The sequence below is a fragment of the Pelodiscus sinensis genome, chromosome 9, assembly GCF_049634645.1.
Source record: "Pelodiscus sinensis isolate JC-2024 chromosome 9, ASM4963464v1, whole genome shotgun sequence".
Taxonomy (NCBI): Eukaryota; Metazoa; Chordata; order Testudines; family Trionychidae; genus Pelodiscus; species Pelodiscus sinensis.
This window is the reverse complement of record NC_134719.1, coordinates 13006828-13024114: the sequence shown is the minus strand read 5'-3', so window position 1 is coordinate 13024114 and position 17287 is coordinate 13006828. Positions and strand designations below refer to the sequence as shown.

Genomic DNA, 17287 nt, shown 5'->3' with positions numbered 1-17287 from the left:
GTGCTTTTGCGGAAAGGCATCCGTGCCAATCTAGACGCTCTGTTCCGAAAATGCTTTGAACAGAAAACTTTTCTGATAAAAGCATTTCCGGAAAATCATGCCAGTCTAGACGTAGCCCCCATGTTTTCTAGACTTTTAATCGTATTTTTGTTGCTCTTCTCTGGGCCATCTCCAATTTCTCCACATCCTTCCTGATATGTGGTGCCCAGAACTGGACACAATACTCCAGTTGAAGCCTAAACAGCACAGAGTAGAGTGGAAGAATTACTTCTCCTGTCTTGCTTACAACATATCCCAAAAATACATCCCTAGAATGGTGTTTCGCTTTTTTTTAAAAAAAATGGTGTTACACGGTAGACTCATATTTAACATATTTAACTCAGCTATGACCTCTAGATCCCTTTCTGCAGTACTCCTTCCTAGAGAGTCACTTCCCATTCAGTGGGGCCAGTATTTCACCCTGACGTATGTACCAATTAAAGTGTATATTACATTAGTAGAGGGAAAAGGAAATCTGTATATTAAAACTCACTGTGTATACCTGCTTGGGAGATTCTATACAGTAAGAATACATCTGTGCGCTGGTATCTAGCTACTTCTACACACTTGCTATGTTTGATCATTTCAGATCAAAAGGAGTTTGCAGCGGATGAGGAAAAAGTATGTTGTGCAGTGACAAATGTGAGGCTCATTGGAATTGATTTTCCCCTTTCGCTAGTATAAAGAACTATTAAACTGTCACAGTAGCGCTAGTGGAGATGAATGGGCCAGAGTTACTCAAGTTGACTAGAAATACTAGAAGATATCACAGGAGAATCTGAAAATATTAAAAGGAGGAGTGAACAAACCCTTAAAATACCCCATTGCACGCGATTCATGCCACAACTTCCTGCTTACCATCAATGCTTTTAAAGTCCAAAAGATAGCTGCGATTGTCAACCTGGTAAAGCTGTAAACTCATTTTCACATAATTCCCAGTCACTGGATTCCTTCGACGCACTCTAAGATGATAGGCATTCACCACCTAAAACAGGTAACCTTCTTTCAGGAATAAAATTCAAGATGGTAGAAAGAATATTTTTCTTTTCCCCCTAGTGTGAAACATTTCAGGACAAAAACATTGTCCAAAAAGAACGATTGTTTTAACATAAATAAATAAATATCCCAGTTTCTTCTAAAGTGTGTTTGGGGGTTTTTTTTGGTATGTTAAGTGCTTATCAGTTTTGTGTATACCTCTCTTGCCATCCTGCTACCCCCACAAGTATGACTCACAATAGAATGTGTTTCATATGTGTACTGTTTATAATGGATTTGCACAGGTGGAGGCTTATTGCAATGTGAATCATGGCTGTGAAGTTGGTCTTACATGCAGACAACTATTTCTCAAGCCTCACACACGGTCTAGAGAACCATTCCACTAACTTCATCCTGGATGAAATTCCACTTCAGTTTGTAGAGCTGTACCAGGAATAAATTTGGCTAATTAGTTGTCTGTCTGGCTGTGTATCTAACCAAGCTACTAGCTGTTGTAAACCCCAATATTTTTATTTAGACTGTGAGCCCTGTGGAGGAGGACTGTGTCATATGTTGGAACAGTGCCTTGTGCAATAGGGACTTAGCCTCTAGAAAAAGACAGCAAACGAAGTTACCTAACAGAGAAGAATATGTTTGTAGGAAAAGAGCAACACATTCAGATTTTCTTCAGAGAGCAAATGTCAGTTGAATGAAATGGTAACAATATATTTCTGCTCCATTGTTATCAAACACCCTTATTCTGCCCTCTGCCCACCAAAATAGGGCCTGGGTTAAAACATGAATACAGGCGTCAGTGTTAGAAAACAGGCCAAGGTCTAGAAGACCTTGTTTAACTCCTTTAGCGAACCACTAAAACTGGGAATTGCCACAGTCTGTAAAGCAGCTTTCAGACACTTCCTGAACTTTCCATAATGGTGGAATTCAGTTACTGCCCACAGGGCTTGAGCTGAGACATTTCTCCCACTCCTTACACGGAGATGTCCATCAATTAATTAAATGTTGGAAAGGTTAACATGTTATTATGGCTGATGTCTTAAATGCAGGCATTTCAAAATTAGCATCTGCAGCAATGGTAATGTTCACTCACGTTACAGGCCGTCCTCGCTATAAGTACAAGATAAACTTAAAGGCTGTGTCTAGACTGCATCCCTTTTCTGTAAAAGGGATGCAAATTAGACACATTGCAATTGCAAATGAAGCGGGGATTTAAATCCCCCCACTTCATTTGCATAAACATGGCTGCCGCTTTTTTCCGGCTCGGAGCTGTGCCGGGAAAAAGCGCCAGTCTAGACGTGGATCTTTCAGAAGATAAAGCCTTTTCCGAAAGATCCCTTATTCCTCTTAAAATAAAGCCTTTTCTGAAAGATTCCTTATTCCTTATTTTAAGAGGAATAAGGGATCTTTTGGAAAAGGCTTTATTTTCCGAAAGATCCGCATCTAGACTGGCGCTTTTTTCCGGCAAAGCTCCCCTCTTCATTTGCAATTGCGATGTGTCTAATTTGCATCCCTTTTACGGAAAAGGGATGCAGTCTAGAAACAGCCAAAGTAGGGAATTTTTTTTCCTGAGACTGACTTCCATTTGCATAAACTTGGGGGATTTTTTTGCGCAATTTAAGAGCAGGGAATGGGAGTACTTATAAAGTATCAGTTCCTACAAGCGCCAACAACTTTAGTGCAGAACAGATATATACCGGGGCGACTTATAGGAGGGACCATTAAGTAAACCATTCTAGAATGAACTACTGGGGATAAATATAGCTGTGTGGTATCAGCGTGTCAAGAGTTATGGGCCAGATTCTGCACTGCCTTCCATCTTGTGTTGCTATTTATCCCTGGGCAAAATGGTTGACTCCTTAGCTAGCCTCTTACAAATGGTCACATCTTACACAGGAAAGTGACTACACAAGGCTGTGAAGAATCAGGCATGGCAATTCTTAGGGTGTGTCTAGACTACCTAGTTTTGTCGACAAAACTATACCAGCGTCTACACTACCGCTGAGTTTTGTCAACATAACGTCGACAGAACTCATCAGTTTTGTCGACGCTGGTATACCTCATTTTACGAGGCATAACACCTTCTGTCGACAGAACTCTGTCGACAGAAGGTGTTATTGCCTGTAACATTGCGTCCAGACTGCGGAGTTCTGTCGACAAAGCAGCTTGCTTTGTCGACAGAACTCAATGTGTCTGGACGCTCTTTGTCGACGGAAGTTTTGTCGACAGTATCTGTCGACAAAACTTCCGTCGACAAAACGCGGTAGTCTAGACGTACCCTCAGTGAGGGCTAACTCAATGGCAAGAATTAATCTGAGCACAAGAAAAAGTGAATCGCTGTCTGCTGCAAAAATGCCTCTCCTATCCCATAACCAATATCTCAGATAACCCAGCTAACAGAATATTACCAAGCAGAGAAAAAAATCAAGCATGAGAAAGTTCAGTCCCACAGGTGCGTTGTCTGGGAAGTGTTGACTGAAAGCATGAACTAAATGTGGATGTGACTTCACCCCTAATAATCTTGCCAGCCTAGGCTGACAGTTTAAAAAAGAAAAAAGAAAGTGCATATTTTACATTGGTAAGACACGTGGAGTTTATTTAGCCACAACTAACATTTTTAATGTTGAGTGTTTGTAAAAGTAAAAAAATAATAAACTAGAGAGGATAATACAAGTGGTATTAGCTTAGAAACAGGCAATCCTGTAACAATACTTACTAACTGCACTGATCAATTCAGATCAGGATTTATAAGGAAATGATCCTTGAAAATGGCCACAAAGCCCTGATAGTTCCTACCTTCCATTCAAAATCCAGCTGTTTCATAGCCCGGTACACTTCAGCCATAATGTCATACGGTTTGCTTTGACTGCGGATTCCTAGATGCCACTTGGCTTTTTTCACAGTCAGAGGTTTTGGCTTGGTAGTGTTCAGTGCATCCAAGGGACACCGTGCTTTGGGACTGTCTGCTATTAAAGGAGGCATCCGTTCTGGGTGTGGTTTCACCCCCGGAGGTATGTGCATAGTGCTGTCATCCATAAATGAGCCAGTGGGGGGACTAGAGGCGAGGTAGAACTCACTGGCTTGGTTCATGATTCTCCGATTGTCAATAATAAGGTGGTACGCTACTGCAAGCTGGTCTTGTGGGTCACCGCTATACAAGCTGTTCATCACCTCCGACTCCGTGCATTCAAACTTCTCACAAACTTCCCGCACTGCTTCATCATCAATGACATTGGCATCGTAGGAAGGATCCTCTGGAAACAAGTAACTAGGCAAGTCATGTTTAAACCACTCATGTTCTCTAGGGGGAAAAGAAATGAAACTATGACGAGGGATGTTAAATATCAGTCAATTGAATTCTTACTGGTTACTTGATAATTCTATAGTTCCCGGGGGTGGGGCCAGGAGCCAGTGTGCTCCGGCCCCATTCCTGAGGCGCCCCTGCCACTCCGCGCTGCAGTCCGGGCGGATGAAGGGGCTGAACTCCCAGACCCAGCATAAGCCAGAACTGAGCCGGGCTGCCTACCCACCTGACTCCTAATACACTTTAAATACAGAGCCGCAGCAGGGGTAGGTCCTGGACCTGGCGTGAACCAGGTTGCTGGCCAGCCTGCTAAAAAATTTACTGGCGGGGGAGAGCGGGAAATGTGTGTAGTCTACAGCATTAACTGATAAGCTTTTGCTTACTGGTTAACTGATTAATCGATTACACTATTCCATCCCTAACTGTGACGAGAGAGAGAGTGTAGCCATGAGTCTGTATTTACAGAAGGGCAACCTAGCTGTGATTCGTTCTGTGAACAACAGCCTGGGATGTTGGGGAGGGTGAAGGAAGTTGTACCAAGGAGACAGATGCTAAGCTGGTGTAAACTGACAAAGCTTTGCTCTTTCAATGGAGCTACAATGATTGACAGTGCTTGACAATCAGGCCCATTATTTTTAGTCACGTCTGAGTCTTCAGGGAGGCAGTGGAACTCATTGAATATTATAGTAGCGGCCACACTAATATTGTGGCAAAGTGCTCACAGAAGGCTTGGATTCTGACAGCCTTGCAAACTGTTCCCTCTAAGTTGTGGGGCAGCACAGCTTCACGGGTGATTAATCAGCGCTGCCCAGTCAGCGGCTTAGGGCTCCATGCATGGAGCTGACTGACTGGGCAGGGCTGATTAATCACCCGTGAAGCTGTGCCACCACACAGCTTAGAGGGATCACTGCCTGCAGGCTATTATTTATTTATCAACGCACACAAAGCAACAGTGTGTGCTTCCCTCAGACTAAGGCACCTTAGCCACACCAACCAGTGAGGTTTCCACACGGATTCAGTTTTGGTCTTTCTATTGTAACTTCCATAAGACTGTGAGCTGTGTGATATAGACGCACCAACCAAAGCCATGGTCAGGGGTGCAGGCTGTCCACCCCACGCAAGGGTTATGGTGGCCAACTGGGCCAATCACCTCTCCAACCTAAATCTGAACAGGCTCAGCTAGACTAGGTGAGACCTCTATAAGCAAGGAAGCTGGTGACAGGTGGGCGCTGCGAGCACTCCCTGGGAGAAGGGAAAGTATATTATAGCTACTGTGGAGTCATGATTACTCCCTGGGAGGAAGCTGGCAGAGAAGGTGGGAGGGGAAGCCAAGAAGGCAGGAGATGGCTCGGAGGAATAGTAGCAAGGAATAGGAATGCAAGCCATGGCTGCTGACTAGAGGACCCCTGAGCCAGAACCTGGAGCAGAGGGTGGGCCTGGCTCCCCCATCAGTTGCTGACCAATCTGCACCAGCAAAGCAGTGAGCAGGAATTCTACTGGAGCCCATCTGCCAGGAGGGACTTTGTGACCCAGCCCTCTAGTCAGGTCACCACCTGTTCACTTTTCCAGGGACATCAAAGAGGTAGTTGCGGTTCCAGGCATGAAAGGAGCCCGCTGGATGAGAGACCCAACGCTGGTAGATGGTGCAACTTCTGGTCCAATCTAATCCCCAGAGGGGCCAGGAGATGGTGCCACCAGTGATGAATGAACCCCCTGACACTGCATCAACGAACATCAATGACAAATCAGGCTGATGGTCAGTTGACAGACAAGCCACCCACCAAAAGGCACCTCTCCCGCTAGTTCCCTCACACTTTTGCCCATGCAGGCCAGCCCCCTAGTACAGGCAGGTTTTCATGAGCATGGTGGCCCCTACCTGTTCAAATGCTTATAAAGTCTTATGGAGGAGAGGAGGGTGTTCAGCATCCATCAATCATCCCTCTCCACAAGACAGTGGGCTGGGGAAACACACGTGCCATCTCTAGCTATCTCAGTAGGCACTAGGGGGGAATTCAGTCTTAGCAACAGTTGACAGTCAGTGTTTCTGTGCTCCTGCATGGGGGCGAGTGGCTGTTAAAATCTGCCTTTCATGCATGGACCGTGGTAGGTATTGGTGATACCATGTCCCTGTGCCCTGGATGTGGGGAAGGTGCCACAAAATTGCCCCACTAAGCCTCAGGGAGCAATAGAATGGCTGAATGCACCCAAAAGGTAAGAAAGATAATGTGTAGGATGGCAGTCCCTGGGGATGGTAGGACTGGAGCCTGCCGCCTTATCTGTTGGGCCACTGGAGGGGGGGGCAGCCTGCCTCCCCACCTTTTCTGGATGCTTTATCCTGCCCAACTTCACCCTGGGGCCAGTCTGAGCTGTGGCAGGCTGGTGGTGGGTGACTGGCAGCTCCTGGGATTTGAGTCCACCATTCCTGGTGGTAGGCACCTTATCCATTGGGCCACTGGAAGAGCTAGCCCACCACCCCATCTTCCTGGGATATTTTATCCTGCCCACCTTCTCCCTTGCACTGGCTTCAGAGCCAGGGCCCTTGTAGGGTGGAAGGGGTTTCTCATGCAAACCCACACCCATAAGACTAAGTGTGCTTCAACAGCACCTGCACATGAACTAAATCCTTGATTATTCACCCAGCACTGCAACTATGATTCTATCTGTTAGCAGCTGGCTTGAGACCCAAACAGCCATCAGATGGGTAATGATTCTTGGTCATTACTGCACTGAAGTAGCTACTAAGTAGTCACCCTTTCTCCACATCCTATTGCCAGCTGTGGTTCCTCATAGGCACGCCTCCCCTAAGAGGCAATCAATCATATCCAAGAGCCTTGTGAATAAAGCCATAGTTTTCGCCTTACTTTAGGATGGAGGAAGCACTATAAAACCATCATTTCCAAATGAATTTAAACACCCAAGGACTTTTGGATGCCTCAGTGACATTTATATACCTATTTTAAACATCATTCATCTGTAGTGATTATGTATTTCACAAAAGACTGAGCATGCTCCTTGTTTACACCATAGTAGTAAAATTATTCAGTTTCTAAGAATCTTTTAAGTCCTGTTGTCAGACCTGCATTTTTAATTATATTCACAGGCCCAAATAGCAACAAAAGAATCTCAATGCGCACATTAACCTGAAGTTATATGGTAATAGGAGCAGGTAGAGGTACAGCACCATCAATTAATTTGCTAAATGAGAAAATTATATTACACTTAAAGGTGAGCCATTTGCCTTCATTAAGGAACATTTTTCATCTTGTGTTAATTTTAAGAGTTAGGGGCTATGAATCCTGAATTCATGGTCTATGCATCTTTTCATGTTTGCTGTGATTCCGCATATTAAGCACACTGTAATGTGAACCTGATTTCAGAAGGAAGGAAGAAGCTTTTAAGTTAAGCAACAAAACAATGCAGATGAATACTACTGTCTAAGCATTACTGCATCCTATGGTTACTTTTGCCAAGCACCATGAAGGCTACTAGAGCCCATTTCATAATGCAATATAAAAAAATGGTCTTGGTTACTTGCCACAAAGCACCTAGTAACCTTCATAAACGCTGGGAAAGTCGACTCTTTAAAAGCTATGGCAGTACCATTCTACCACTTCTGTGCGGACACTGTACAGTGTTAGGAGGGGTTTGCCTTTCACTGTAGTTAATCCACCGCCCTAATGGGCAGTAGGTAGGCCAACAGAAGAATTCTTCCATCACCATAGCTCTGTCTACACCAGAGTTTACATTCGCGTAGCTATTTCTCCCAGGGGTGTGGATTTTCACACCCAGAGAGATGTAGAGTTGCCATTGTAAGTTTTCAGCGTAGACTAACCGTGAGTTCCACAGCACAGCTTGCCCACCACACAAGATGGTATATCTGCAGGGCCCTGCTGTAGTGTCTGACATGTGATGTTACCTTATGTCCTTGATGGTTGCTCGCTTGAGTGGGTCAACCTGCAGCATGTGCATAAGGAGAGTGGCGACTGAACGGTTGAGGTATTCAGGGATGTAGAAAACACCCCCCCGGATCTTCTTAAAGAGCGTGGGGACATGGTCATCATCAAATGGCAGCGTCCCGCAGAGAAGAGCATAGAGTATAACGCCACAACTCCAGATATCCACCTCAGGGCCAGCATACAACCTGAACAAAGTCAAGGTAAGAGAGAAGATTTCCTTGCTAGGTTTTATTTGTTTGCCAATTGGCATGATGTGCTTTGTAGTAGAGGTGGATAACATAGCAGAGGAGCATCCAAAGTGGACCCTGCAGGCTGAATGCTTCAGCTCATACTCCTACCCCATTGTGCTAAAACTTAGCATCTGTGGCTCATTCCAGCTGAGACATGGAAGTGCAACCCCCGGAGGCTAATGAATCTAAAGTTCACTCTTACTCTCCAACAGGTCTGTGACAAACTTGTCCAATTGTTGGTGGATTCTGACAACTATTTCTAAACATCCACCGAAGCAAATATTACACCTGTCTATGTTTATTTTTAATGTAAGAACTATGCCTTCAAGTCCAATCCTGTTCTCAGGCTTGTAGGGAACTAATAATATGAGCTTGGTTATCACAAAGCTAGGGTGCCCTTGGATCACTGCTTATCGGGCTTTTCCAGTAAATTGTGAGCAGGCTCTTCTTTGGCCAAAATTTTGTTTGGCCAAAATTTCAAAAGTTGTCAGCCTAAAGTTGGGCTCCTAGAGCCATACTCAGGCACCTAAATAATTTGCTCTATTTTAAAAAATGCTCACCACCTGTCAGCTCTTATTGAGGCTAATGAGAGCAGCTGACTACGCAACATTTTTAGAAAAAAACTGGCCAATTATTTAGATGCTAAGGATACCTACCTTTAAAATCCTGTTTTTGACAGTCTTGAGAGCCCAATATGCCTGCTCAATTCCCAGATTGCTAGGATGATCGCTAATGTGTGTTTTAGACCCAATCGGGATATATCTGCTCTATCTTACAACGTGCGCTTTCATACTGTTACCCATCAGGTCATGGCAGAAGGTGAACCTTGACTCGGCTCCCACACTCTGCTCTCCTACATAAATCACTGTGCAAATAATACAACAGAACTAATAGACTGATGAATCTCCACACTAAATGGAAAATACTATAATGATAACTTTTGACAGGCACTGTTCCTTTAAGAGCAGGGCAGTTTGGGAAATTGCCATGATATAAAATGAGAATCTGACCAGCAGTAAAGGAGTCTGAGGAGAGGCCTGATAAAGGGAAGGGAGTATAATCAGGGACTTAGTAGATGAACCTAGTTTAGACTAGTTATGTAAGTGCCTAATCGACTAGTCGACTATCTGATAAGCAACACACTAGTCAACTAGTCGCTCTCCCCCCTTGCTGCCTCTATCACAAAGAAGCAGCAAGAGAGGGAAAGAGGACAGGGTGCTGGGGGGAGCCAGCTTAAAAGCCAGTTCCCCCCTGGCTCTAGCTCTGTGGGAGAGAGCAGAGGCACAGTGACAGCGTTCCAACTTTGAACTGTATAAGAGTCCCAGCTGGAGTTCTTGTACACATGGCATTTCAATCTCTGAAATGCACAAGACAGGGGCTCTTGGATATTTCAAAGGCGGAGAGCCGTGCTTGGCCTTATCGACTAATCGAACAGTCGATGGAAATCCCATCGACTATTCAATTAGTTAATTAATCAAAATGGAACATCCCTAAGTTAGACCTCGATGGTGTTTTTGTTTCTTTTTTAACTGTTAACAAACTGAAATGGTTGAGTCCTTGCAGTCCTTTGGCTCTGCAGCATGAGATCCAGTGGGCAGTAACTTACACCTTTTCTTTTGATGTGCTCTGACAGAGTACTAACTTCTAGATGGCTTCAATGAAAGCAGTTAGGTCTCTAAGGAAAGTGGGGATAACCTTCATTAGCAGCTTCTTCCTGGAGCTGCAGCAGCTGTGGATTTTCTGGTTTTGCCCCATCTGGCCAGCATGACTCACTGATCCTGGTATGTAGATTTGATGCCTCGACTCAGTTCTCTGGTGGTCTAATTCAGAAGGAATTCTGCCATCACTTCCATTGGCATAAGTGACAGGGAACTTAATAAAAAATAATCTACATTGATCAAAATGCTGTGTTTATGTGGCCTGTTAGATAAGATACAGCAGTAAAAATGATATGGGGAAAGCATACTGGGATTTTGCCACCTGTTTTCTGTTAAAATTAATGCAAACAAGACATAGTATAAAAATAACTAGTGCACGACTGGAGAACAGGTGGTTATGAAGAATATGTACAAGACACTAAATTGGAAACCATTCTAACCCTGGTTCTGTCACTGACCTGTATGGGTTTGGGCAAATCAGTTTTTTTCTCTGAAATGGGAAACAAAAGGTCATACTTCCATCTGAACGTGATGCAGATTAATTTAGGTCTGGGTAATGCTTTCAATATATAAAATGCTCTCTAAAACAGCAGCATTGTGGTGCATAACCACTTCACAGTTTTGTTTAACAATAATTTAACGGGAAATCACAACCATTCCACCCCATGAAGGCAGCAACTTTTTTTCTTTCAAAAAGACATCAATTAAAAGAAGCCAGAAGATAAGACTTTTCTGATGGAACCACTGTTAAGGTATTGGAAAGGGATAGAGACCATTGTTAACGTTTGGGAAATGGGTGAGAAAAATTTGTTGATCTATCAATTAACAGTTCTCTTTACCAACATAACAAAGTTACAGATCAACAGACATAAAATTTGACGTATTGGGTGAATAAGAATTTTGTTATATGCATATAACAAGGATTCAGGTAAAAAATGTATATATCAGATTCTTTAACTAAGTATATAAACAACAAATGTCTTTTAATAACTCATTGCTATTTTTAGTAAGATTGTTTTATATTTGTAACCATAGAACAAAAGCTAAATAAGGGTTTGGCAGTAGAGTCACTCCCACTCTTAAAAATGGAGAAGTCTATATTACTCTTTAAACGTCAGTTTCAAATAGAGCCAGAGGCAAGACTCACATCTGTATGTATACTTGCATTAAAAGGGGTTTGCCACATGAGATGTTATACCTTCCAGAGATGACTTCAGGTGCTGCATAGTTTGGAGAGCCACAGCTGGTTCGCAGAAATTCACCATCTGACATCATGTTCGACAACCCTAAAAGCAAGACTCTTGCATATTGACATGTGCTTTGAATGTATGGTTCATGAGAATTCTATGCTTCTAAGAGGATAGGAGGAGGAGTAGCAAGCAAAGGATTGGGGGACATTATGAAATAATAAAATTAAATAGTTGGAGGCGTCTGGAATGACGGGGCCCAATATATTACAAAAAATTCTGACATCACGTGTCACTTGGAGAAAGACTGCATTTGCAAAGAGCCACCTCAAACTGTTAACTAGCTTGCAAAATCATACTGAGGACTTCTGTTGCTACTCTTTAGTAAAATGAAGTGATCCCAACAGGAAAACAGCTCTACAAAAGGAGTAGGCACATGAGAGTAGAAGTAAAAGGCTTCAAAAAAGACCTAGATACATTCATGGAGTATAAGTCCATCGGCTGTTAGCCAGGATCACAGCTGTCCCTTGGGTACAGCGAATCAGTGTGACTGCCCCAGATGCTATGGTCCAGGGCTGGTGCACCCACCAACAACCCCCTATCAGAACTTCCGTGTCCCCCTCCTCCAATGTCTCAGGCCCATCAGAGAGCCCCACCAATCAGCACCTCACCCTCCCTAGAAGCTCCTACTGCCTGCCATGGATCCGATGTTTCGTAGCATCAGGAGGCAGTGGGAGGAGGGAGGAGTGAGTATGCAATATGTTTGGGGGAGGGGTGGAACTAGATGGGGAAGTTGTGGTGGCAGGAAAGAGGTGAGGGCAGGGCACTGGGGAAGGAGTGAAGCATGGGCAGAGCTAGGGGGAGCACCCCACAGCAGATTAGAAACTTGGCGCCTATGTGCCAGGCCCAGCACCCTCCTAAGGGTAGCCTTGGCCATGATGATCAAGGATAGTGCTTCTGGCCTCTCTTTGCCAGAAGCTGAGAATGGATGACAAGGATGGATCACTTGAAGATTCCCTGTTCTGTTCCTTCCCTCTGGGGCACCTGGCATTGGTCACTGTTGGCAGACAGGATACTAGGCTAGATGGGCCTTTGGGCTGACCCAGTATGGACGTTCATATGTTCATACAGGGATAAATTCCACTCTGAGGTAACTGCATTGGAGTCTATCATGAACATTAGCTAAATGTTTTTTAAATTATTACATCAAAAAGAGTGATGAATTTGCCAATTACATGTCTCTCCACTGTAATAAAACCCATGTATGTTTATACCACAAACACAAAAGCTCTAACTAGCAATGCCGGTCTTCATTGAAAGGTGCATGTTTACAATTATGAACTCTTCCATTTAAATTATGAAATTGTTAATGACTATGCAAACTGACTCCATTCTGTAAGGCGTGTTATGTTGATGCACTCCAGCAAGTGGCTTGTAGCTGGCCGCATTTCTGGAATGCTGTGGGGGTCACATACCAAAATCAGCTATCTTGGCATTCATGTGTGCATCCAGCAGCACATTCTCTGGTTTCAGGTCTCTGTGGACAACCATGTGCCTGTGACAGTAATCCACTGCGGAGAGAATCTGCTGGAAAAGGCGTCTAGCCTCTGCATCTTCCACCTACAAAACACCAGAAGAAGCTGTTAAAGCTTTATCTGAAATGACACTTGGCAAAACAGTTTTGGCTCCGGCATGAGTTGGAAAACTCTAGAATGCACAAATAAAATTAAAGTCATCAGATTACAAGATTGTAAACAGAACCAAAAGTATAAAGCAGATTTTCCCCCTTGCACTGGATACTGCATTAGGCTGGGTCTAGACTGGCAAATTTTTCCGCAAAAGCTCCTGCTTTTGCGGAAAACCTTGCCAGCTGTCTATACTGGCCACTTGAATTTGCTCAAGCACACTGACGATCTAATGTAAGATTGTCAGTGTTCTTGCGCAAATACTATGCTGCTCTCGTTTGGGAAAAAGCCCTCCTGCGCAAAAACTGTTTTGCGCAAAAAAGCCCCGATGGTGAAAATGGCAATCGGGGCTTTCTTGTGCAAAATCGCATCTAGATTGGCACAGACACTTTTCCGCAAAAAGTGCTTTTGTGCAAAAGAGTCCATGCCAATCTAGATGCTCTTTTCCGCAAATGCTTTTAACGGAAAAACTTTTAACTTTTCCGTTAAAAGCATGTGCGGAAAATCATGCCAGTCTAGACGCAGCCTTACTGTTTCGAAATAAAGCTAATGCTCACAAGTCATGTGACAAAATTAGGAAAAGTTAAATTCAGACTTTTCACAATGACAGTGCTTAAATTGCATGAGGACTGAGCCTCTGGCACATCTAGCCTTGGCAGTTTATAGCCTTCACACCTCTGGGCTTTCCCTGTCAGTTATGAAAAAACCTGCTTGAGCCTCAGCACCTCTTTCATTACAAATTAAGCACCAAGAAAGGGCTTCTGAGCAGTGAAATCCATTAAACTATGACCTAGTCTCACTAAGGAGTCAACAGCAGCCCTATCGTGTGAGATTTTAATCTAGACTTGACAAAGCATTACCAATGTTCTACAGGGAACAATTCCACCCTGAGGAATGCAGTAGGTGGCTTAGGAGAAGTTAAAAATGGACCAGCTGTATGAGTCTCTAATGAGGAAGAATGCAACGGGGAATGAGTTTGTGTTTGATCATTTGTACTGATAATTCTACAATGGTTCCTTTCACAAAAAAATGTAGTTTCTATATGTCAAAGTTCAGAAGGATCAAGTATTTTCTATAAACTGGAAACAATCAGGCTGAAAATCAGAAGTGTATTCATATATTTAAGGGACGAATGGAAATGACTCCTTCTACCAGTGCACTTATATAAAATAGTTTAGTATAAAATGCATTTATTTTGTGACATTACAGAGAGAAGAACATTAGCATTGTAGCCTGAGCTTTCCCACTATCCTAAGACCCTTATTAGCCCAATGTATCTGCTCCTGGCTGGTAGCTGTATGAAACCTACCAAGACAGCCATAAGGGAGTTACCAGCGAGTCTCCTTGTAATTAATATTCCATTTAGCAAAACCATTTTATTCATCAACACCATCCCACAAATGTGTATCTTGGCACAGGAGCGTGTGCAGCAGGGGAGAGGACAAGCAGGAACGTGTGCCCTCCTTCCTCCTCCCCCACAACCCAGGAAGGCCAGGGGTGAGGAGTGTGAGATCCTCTGGTCCCAGACTGTAGCAAGAGCTCCAGCTCCACAGGCTGCGGGGGGAAGGGGAGAAGAGCCAGCTCCTCCAACCACTAAGGGAGAGCAACTGCCACTGGCCTGGGTGATAGAGGGGGAGGGCCAGCTCCGCTAGCAGTGAGCATGGGGGGGGGCAGCCCCTCGGACCACATGTTGATTTCTGTGCCCACCCCTTTCTCTCACTTACACGTCCATGCTTACAGATGTAATCAAACAATTCGCCACCAGATACATATTCCATTACCATGAAAAAATCGGTTGGCGTGCTGATGACCTGGTATCTTCAAGAACAAAAGAGAGAGAATTTAGGAAGACTAGTGACAACAGGGCACGGCTTTTAAACGGCTTACTATTATAATTTTTTCCATGCAACAAACATTGTTTTTGACCTTGTGTATATAATTGCTTTCTATATATGAAAAGCAATTACTTACATCTCAAGATGATAAACAATTATCTCTTTCAATTAAGGATGTTAAAATGCAGTTAACTGACTAGTTGACTAAATTTCCATCAACTAGTCGATAGACACCTCTGCATTCCTCCTCTGAAGTGTACAAGAGCCCCTCTTGGGGCTCTTGTACACTTCAGAGGAGGAATGCAGAACTTTGCGTATAGCCCGGGGCCAGTGGGAAGTGGGTGCCTGCTTTGAAATGCATTTCAAAGCCATGGGGGCCCAAGGTCAGTGAGGGACTCTCCAGCTGACCCCGGGCTCCACTGCCCCTCTGAAACAGTGCCTCCACGAGTTTCAAAGGGGCAGTGGAGTCCAGGGTCAGCTGGGGACTCCCCAGATGATCCTGGGCTCCCCGCGGCATTTCCCCAGAACCCGGGATCAGCTGGGAGTGCCCAGCTGACCCCAGGCTCAGCAGCAGCTGCTCCTTTGAAACGCCAGAAGTGGCATTTTAAAGGAGCAGCTGCTGCACAGCTGATCTGTGGATCAGCTGTGAAATGGCTGCCCCTTTGTAACATGGCCTTGGGGTTTCAAAGTGGCAGCGCCATACTGCTGTACGGCACTGCCACTTTGAAGTATCCCTTCCCACCTCCCTTTGCTGCCTCTCTCTCATAGGGGCAACAAGGGAGGGAGGGGAAGAAATCGACTAGTCAGTTAGTCTTTAACATCCCTACTTTCAATGGTCTGCTGAAAGCGTCTGTTTCATAAACTCACCTCTTCTTTTCTCATTCTTTCACATAATCCTCTGAAATCTTTGCCACATTAATTTACCACTCTTGTAGGACTAACCTGATTTTCAAATTTCCATTTTACAGCAATGTCTTAAGAGATGCAGGCTGCCTTCAAATGCAAAAAAATATATATAACACCCTTCCCTCCCTCCCTCCCCCCCCCCCCCCCCCCCGGGTACTGAGTATGTAGGAGAAAAGAACTCTAGGTAATATAGGCAGGAAAATATATTTTAAGGAAACAGACTAGTATCCAGAAAACACAATTAATCTATTGGACACTGCATAACAGTAAAAATATACAACATCCTAGATTAATTAAAAAAAGCTAATTAGCATAAATCTTACACTATGCATATGAAGACAAAGAGTGAATTTGTAAAATGTAAATGTTTCCTATTACTCTACAATTTCTCACATGGTGTAAATTGGCATAACTCTGACCCAAATGAAACTACATACATTTCTAGTAGCATTAGCTGAGGATCACATTCTTGTACTCAAATTTTGGGTTTCCATTGCTTATAGTTTAATTTGTGTTCTGTAATCATTATATGAGAAGTGAACAGATAACTTCTGCCTTCTTCAAACAGTAAAACCCTCAAGAGATCTATAAGGATGAATATACTTTAGGTGCTTTGAGATCCAGTAAACCAAGTTATTAATAAAATCTCTGATAATTTGCTACTGTATATAGGAAATAAATCTAGTAAAAATGAAAATTAAATATAATGCATTTTCACTTGCTCATTTTCTTTAACATACAATTTCATGATTCCATGATTTAGCCCAGACTCTACTGATATTCTTAACTTAGATTTAGTTTTTAGGCCATAACTTGTTCCCTTTGACAAATATAGGAATCGGGTAAGACTCATCTTTGAGAAGCACTTTTTTGTTATTGGTGCATGACATGGTATTAATCTGGTCTCAGATATGTGGTGGCATAATTCCATTAAAGTCATTAGTTACTTCGGCATTACAGTGATTAACTAAAAGCAGAATTTGACTGCTGGCCTCGAAGAGGAAGGTGCCTCATTTACGTAACAGTTTCAAGAGTGCTCTAAACATTCGATTATCCTCTAATTGCCATGCAACCACTTTATTTTATAGCTACGCCAAATGTATTTAATAGCTGGCTACTATCACAACTTGATTTGTGTAGTTACATTTTGAAGCTTCTGGCTTTTTAATCTGAGAACACTAAACTATTGCAGTGCAGTTACCAATGTGCAATTTAAATTCGGATACCTTGGAGTGTTGAATTTGAAAACTCTTGCCTGAATTTTCACATAATAAATGGGAAACGGTAACATTAGTATTCTGATAACTTTAGTGTGCAGACCATTAATGGAGAACTCCAATTGCTTTGGGGCTAGAATTTCACCCGAAACCTGTGATCATGTAGTCATTGTTCAGACAATAGTTTCATTCCCTTCAAAGTCTGCAGGATTAGGTCAAAAGAGAAGAGAGAACAATCACTGCCATTGACATCTATGATAGTTACTTGAGCCTGAAGGAG

The 17287-nt window shown here is 43.4% G+C and overlaps 1 protein-coding gene across 1 annotated transcript in view; it reads right to left on the bottom strand.

The window, feature by feature from the left end:
* The window catches only part of PRKAA2 (protein kinase AMP-activated catalytic subunit alpha 2), a 37909-nt gene that overhangs the window by 1363 nt on the left and 19259 nt on the right, over nt 1-17287 (bottom strand). The window contains exons 3-8 of the mRNA XM_075936056.1: nt 14774-14867; nt 12840-12984; nt 11376-11463; nt 8250-8474; nt 3826-4330; nt 898-1024 (exon numbers count right to left, since the gene is read on the bottom strand). Coding sequence (XP_075792171.1) covers nt 898-1024; nt 3826-4330; nt 8250-8474; nt 11376-11463; nt 12840-12984; nt 14774-14867 — 1184 coding nt within the window. The remainder of the gene's footprint in view (nt 1-897; nt 1025-3825; nt 4331-8249; nt 8475-11375; nt 11464-12839; nt 12985-14773; nt 14868-17287) is intronic.